Source organism: Chrysochloris asiatica, unplaced genomic scaffold (assembly GCF_000296735.1).
Source record: "Chrysochloris asiatica unplaced genomic scaffold, ChrAsi1.0 scaffold00017, whole genome shotgun sequence".
In the NCBI taxonomy this organism is placed as follows: domain Eukaryota; kingdom Metazoa; phylum Chordata; class Mammalia; order Afrosoricida; family Chrysochloridae; genus Chrysochloris; species Chrysochloris asiatica.
In genome coordinates this window covers 12,880,850-12,887,080 of record NW_006408535.1, presented here as the reverse complement: position 1 = coordinate 12,887,080, position 6,231 = coordinate 12,880,850, and the positions used below count along the sequence as shown (strand labels likewise).

The 6,231-nt window shown below is 35.7% G+C and overlaps 1 protein-coding gene across 1 annotated transcript in view; it reads right to left on the bottom strand.

The window, feature by feature from the left end:
• The window catches only part of SNX6 (sorting nexin 6), a 77,098-nt gene that overhangs the window by 57,601 nt on the left and 13,266 nt on the right, over nt 1–6,231 (bottom strand). Inside the window, exons 3-4 of the mRNA XM_006835356.1 lie at nt 2,598–2,702; nt 1,649–1,759 (exon numbers count right to left, since the gene is read on the bottom strand). Coding sequence (XP_006835419.1) covers nt 1,649–1,759; nt 2,598–2,702 — 216 coding nt within the window. The remainder of the gene's footprint in view (nt 1–1,648; nt 1,760–2,597; nt 2,703–6,231) is intronic.

Sequence of the window (6,231 nt, the reverse complement as noted above, 5' to 3'; positions counted from 1 at the left end):
TGGAGGGAATTATAATCAATGTAACAAAACAAGGTATATGAATGTTTGAATGTGAAACCGATGATGTGCCCTGAAAACTTTCACTCAATCCACAATAAAAACCTTAAAAAAAAGAACATGGACGAACACATAGAATACCAAAAAGAAATGGTCAGTGTTCAACCATTTTAAGAGATGGCATACAATCAAGAGCCAATGATACTGAAGGAAGAAGTCTAAGGTGCACTGAAAGAACGCACTGGCAAAGAACAAAGCTCCAGGAATTAATGGAATACAAATTGAAATCTTTCAACAAATGGATGAAGCACTGGCAGCACTCACTCATCTATGCCAAAAAATTTAGAAGACAACTACCCAGCCAATTGACTGGTTTGTGACAATTTCAAAGAGAGGTGATCCAATGGAATGTAGAAATCATTGGACAATATCATTAATATCTCTTACAAGAAAATTTTGCTAGAGATAATCCAAAAACGACTGCAAAGATGAGGCTTTTTGCTCCCATTAATACTAACAGCCTTGTAAACCCTATACAAGGTTGCTATGAGTAGGAACCAACTCCACAGCACATAACCACAACTACTCATATAAGAAATATTACATCTAAACCATTTAAAACTCTTTTTATCATAATATTCTATGATTAAAATTGATAATAAGCTTTACTAAGGACTCTGTATGGTCTGGACAGAATGAGGTTCGGGGGAGGGGGTGACACCATGAGTACCACACTGGGTGACATCCACCTAGTGACGCCACTGCATTTACTGAGCCCTCTACTATGCAGCAGGTATGTCTTTGAACACTGTGCATACAAAGATAAATGACATGGTCATGGTCTGGGGAGCATTTAGTCCATGGAGAAAGAAAGCAGTAAAAAAAAATGCCATCAGTTCAGAATGGGAACAGAAGAATGCACTGCCAGTAGTTTACCAAAAGCTACTTGTAGAAAGAAAAAGAAGCAAATGACTGAAAAGGAGTGACCAAAAGAATGCAGATGGAAGGTCAGAATAATTTCAAAACAATCAAATGAAATCAAATTTAAGAAATTCAGGTATGGTCAGCTAAGGCAGGATCACCATATATATTCTTGAATACAATATCTGGGGCATGTTTGTGGTTAAGTACCTTCGAGTTGGTTCCGCGTCATATGACCCTGTATAGCATTTCCAAGGAGCAGCTGGTGAGTTTGATCCAGCAACCTTGTGGTTCGAACTGGTCTTGAGTTTACCCTGCAGCACCACAATAGTACTCTTTTTTTTTTTTTTTTTAGGGAATAGCATGTCTACTTTTATTTTCAAATGTAGACATTTATTTTTTTAATGGAAAGTTTATTTTCCTTTAGAATTCTAAAAGATTTATGCCCTGGAGACCTTGGCAATAGTACTCTTTAGATTAAATAATATCTAGGAAGACTTCTAACTCTGTCTGCCAACCTAAAGGCTTAAAATCACTATAACATAGCCCACATTCCCAAACAAGACAATTGAAGATGATAAAAGGTGGTAGCCAATATTTTGTAATTGGCAATTTAAAAAAATTATTTAAAAAATCCATTCACTAAAAATGCTAAACACGATTCCAACACAAAATAATGTATCTACAAAGCTCCTAAAAAGTGGTATTAAAACAGAACCCCAATACTTACAATGTAGCCTGCATAGTCTTCATTTTCAACAAATGAATCGTGAAGCCAGATAAATTCCTCATGTTGACGAACAACAGAAAACTCAGTTTGTTTAAAATTTGGCAATGAACTCTGCAAAGATAAGAGATTCTCTCAAATAAAGATAAAAATTACACTAAAGTTTTAAAATAATTATTTTATATTTTATTTTTAAATTTTTGTCTCTATATGAAACAATACATATGCCTTTAAACACTATTATGAAAACCCTGAAACATTCTGATACAATTATCTTGAGATCTTTTGGAAAATAATTTGACAGGTTTTTATTATACTATACTGCTACCACTGGAGTCCTGGTGTGCCGCTGTGGGTTAACGTGCCAGACTACAAAGCCGTTTGAACTGCAAGGCTGGAACTTCAAGCTCACCAGCTGCTCCTCAGAAACCCTATACAGCGCCACTATGGTTCAGAAGCAACTCGATGGCACTTAACAACAACTGCTACCATTCTTTTAAATTATATTATTAATATCAAACTACTTAAGCAAAGGACAATAAATTTATAATCTAAAAATGTGCTGGACAACTGAAAACTAAAAAGATTTAGCTAAAGACAAAATAGGAAATTACAAGAATGGTAAAAGACATTATTTACAATATGGAAAAAATTTATTTAAATTATGTCTAAGTTTTATAGTTAATTCTTAAAATGTTCAAAACGAACACTCAAGTCAACATATATACATATTAGCATAATGTTGTTGTTATGTGCCGTTCCGACTCAGCGACCCTGTACAGGGTTTCCGAGGCTGTACATCTTCACGGAAGTAGAAAGCCTCATCTCTCTCTGGTGGAACAGCTGGTAGTTTTGAACTGCTGACCTTGCCATTCACAGCCCAATTCATAACCACCACGCTACCAGAGTTCCTTAAATGACCAAAAAACTTAAAGTACAAAATATCATTTACCTTTGTGTGAACAGTGAATTTTACTTTATCCCTCTCACTAAGAGCATCAGAAATGTCCACCTGCAGAGCAGCATCACTTTGAAGATCTACATTTATTGCTTTAAGCTAGAAAAAGAAAACCAATAATACCTTAATGAAAACGTTCTGTACTTTCATGTAATTTCATTCTTCTAGTAGACATAAGACAATGTAAAAACAAAACAAAAATAAAAGAATCTTAAGTTTAAAAATTACTTACATTCATTTAATTTACATACTATATATATACATATTTTAGGTCAGATTCTTAGGTAAGGCTTAACCTTACCTTAACCAATTTTCATTCTGTCATTCAATTATACTTGTTTTGTGTGAGTCATTAAGCTAACTATGATTCACTTATATTTTCAAATAAAAATAAAACTATTTTCCAAGACGCTGCCTCTTGTTGTTAAAGGCTGTAGAGTAGATTCGGACTCACAGTGACCTTGTATAGGGTCTCTGAGGAGTGGCTGGTGGGTTTGAACCATGAACCTTGTGGTGAGCACTTCAGTGCCTATATAAGATATTACCCTTTAAGAGGGCAATACCAGGTCTTCTTCCAAGAAGGGTGTTGATTAAAATTCAAGTGTTCTAAAACTAAGGAGCCATGTCCACCTTTAAGAGTAAGAAAAACAATAAAAGGAATATTAGCAAATAATTTTAGCTATTACTTATTTTAACTCAGAAATACATAATAACTATTAAATATGACTGAGCACGTTGTTAAGTGTTGTCAAGTTCAGTGGCCCTGCGTAGGATTTTGAGGAGTGGTCGATGGGTTTAAATCATCAACCTTGTGGTTAGGAGTCCAGAGTTTACCCTACAGTGCCACATTTACATATATGTAAAGTACCTATGGGTCTGAATTGACTGGAAGGCACTTAACAACAACAATAACAAAGTACCAAGAACAACGCTAACATAAAATATTCAAAAATTAAATCCTGTGATAAGAATTAAATTTCACATTTACTCAATTAGCTACAATATATTTGCTTCCATTTACTTGTCTGTGATTTTCTACTTATTATAATCTTACTTGTAATTCTTGCATTTCATCCATTCCTCTCCATTTTAACAACTCTTGGAACATATTTGGGTATTTTGGAGACTTATAAAAGATTACGGAAGTTTTCCATGAAGTTTTTGAAGCCCCATATTACTCTAGGATTCAGGAATCTCAGTCTTACACAATATGTTAAGACTGGCAGGTTTTCAATGACAAGGTAAGCAAAAAAAAAAAAAAAAAATGTTGGATGCAAAATTGTTTATATTCTATGTAATGGTTCAGTTTGCACGTCAAATTAGCTAGGTTATGTTACCTAGTTTTTGGTCAAACAATAATGTAGTTGCTATCATAATTATATGGATTAAATCAGTTTGTCTCAAGTAAAGCAGATTGATTACATTCCAAGCTGTTGAAAACCTAAAGAATAAACAGGAAGTTACCCTAGGGTGTGTTTTGCCTTCAGACTATAAACAGTCATGTTTGGATTTAAGGCTGCAGGAGTTTCCAGCCTGTATGTAGCCTGACCTATGGATTTGGGACTTGGCCAGTTCCCCCACAATCACAAAAGCCAATTCTTTGAAGTAATTCAATCAACCTCTCTCTACAAAAACATCTATTTATCTATATACCATCAGATAGAAGGTGGCCAGGAGCCAACTGTGGAACTGACCATCAATTATGCACATACAAGCTCAAGTTAAAGCTATGGAAGTAGTGGTTGGTTATGTGCTGTGGAGTTGGCTCCGACTTATAGTGACCCTGTACAGGGTTTTCGAGGCTGTAAATCTTTATGGGAGCAGAAAGCCCCATCTTTCTCCCGCAGAACAGCTGGTAGTTTCGAACTGCTGACCTTGCGGTTTGCAGCCCGATTCATAACCACTACCCTACCAGAGCTCCTTAAGTTAAAGCTATAGAAAATTAAAGTACAGGAGAGTCAAAGTATGACCTTCGTTATATCCCACCTAATTTTAGAAACCAACTCAAAAACAGGCATGATGCACTCAACAGTAGTAACTGAAGATCAGACAAGTTGTGGGAGGACATCAAGCATAAAGAAATCAAAAGGCCATTAAAAAGACAGAAAAGACAAGACCAAAATACATGTCATTACTGGACTGCAAGGTCAGTTTAACCAGCTTACCAGCCACTCCTTGGAAACCTTACAAAGAGTAACTATGAGTTGGAAACAATGTGACGGCACTTATAACAAGGAGTATGAAACTTGCTCTAGAATGTAAAAGTAACTAAAGTGAACAGTAGAAATAAAGTAAAAAAGCTAACAAGGGCAGCTCAAGAAGACAAAGTATTATAACGAAACATGCAAAGACCTGGAGTTAAACATGCTCAGCATTTCTCAATCTGAAAGAACCAAGGAAAAAAATTCAGTCCTTGAGTTGAAAGATGGAAGGATTCAATAGGCAAAAGCCTACACATGCACCAGTGAACAATCAACCATACAGGACCAAAAGGAAAGCATTTGCCCAAAAACAAAGTTCAGAAGGCAAGAAGCGGCAGGAGAGCTAAACAAATGGAAATAGGAAACCCAGGTAGGGAATGGGAAGAGTGCTGTTACATTGAAAGGAACGCAACTCTCATGGGGGGAAAAAAAATGTGTATATATCACTGAATGGGGGAAAAAGGTGGGAAGAATATAGTCACTGTACCAAAAAAAACCTGGTTGATGTTCAGCCATTTCAGAAGGTAGCATAGGATCCTGAATTAACAGTACAAATGAAAAAAGTCCAAACTGAAGGCACTGGCCAAAAACAGCGCGCTAATAATTAACATTATTTCAAGAAACAGATGCAATGCTGGAAATGTTCTCTCCCCTATGGAAAGAAAATTGGAAGATAGCTATCCAGCCACCCAACTGGAAGAGATCCGTATTTGTGTCCATTCCAAAGAAAGGTGTCCCTACAGAATGAGGAAGTTATCAAAAAATATCGTTAATGTCACACGCAAGTAAAATTTTGCTGAGGATCATTCGGTACAATGAAAAGGACCTGCCAGTAATTAAAACCAGATTTAGAGGACTTGGAACTCAGGATGTCACTACTGATGTCAGATGGATCTTGGCTGAAAGCACCATATACCAAAAAGATGTTTTGCTGACTATGCAGAGGCATTCAACTGTGTGGATCATACCAAATTATGGATAACATTGCAAAGAATGGAAATTTCAGAAATTATACTCACATGGAACCTGAACATAGATCAAGACACAAATGTTGAAAACAGAAGGAGATATTGTGTGGCTTAAAATCAAGAAAAATGTGTGTTAGGAATATATCCTTCACCAATCTGTATGCTGAGCAAATAAGCTGAGAGGCTGAAGTATATGAAGATGAACACAGCATTATGATTAAAGACTCATTAACCTGTGATACACAGATGACACAACCTTGCTAAGTCAAAAGAAATTGAAGCATTTACTGATGAAGATCAAAGATTATAGTCTTCACTATGAATTATACTTCAACATAAAAGAAACAAAAAGCCTCACAAGTGGACCAATAAGCAACATCATGATAAATGCAGAAAATATTGAAGCTGTCAAGAATTTAATTTTATTTAAATCAAAACCCATGGAGTCAAGAAACAAAC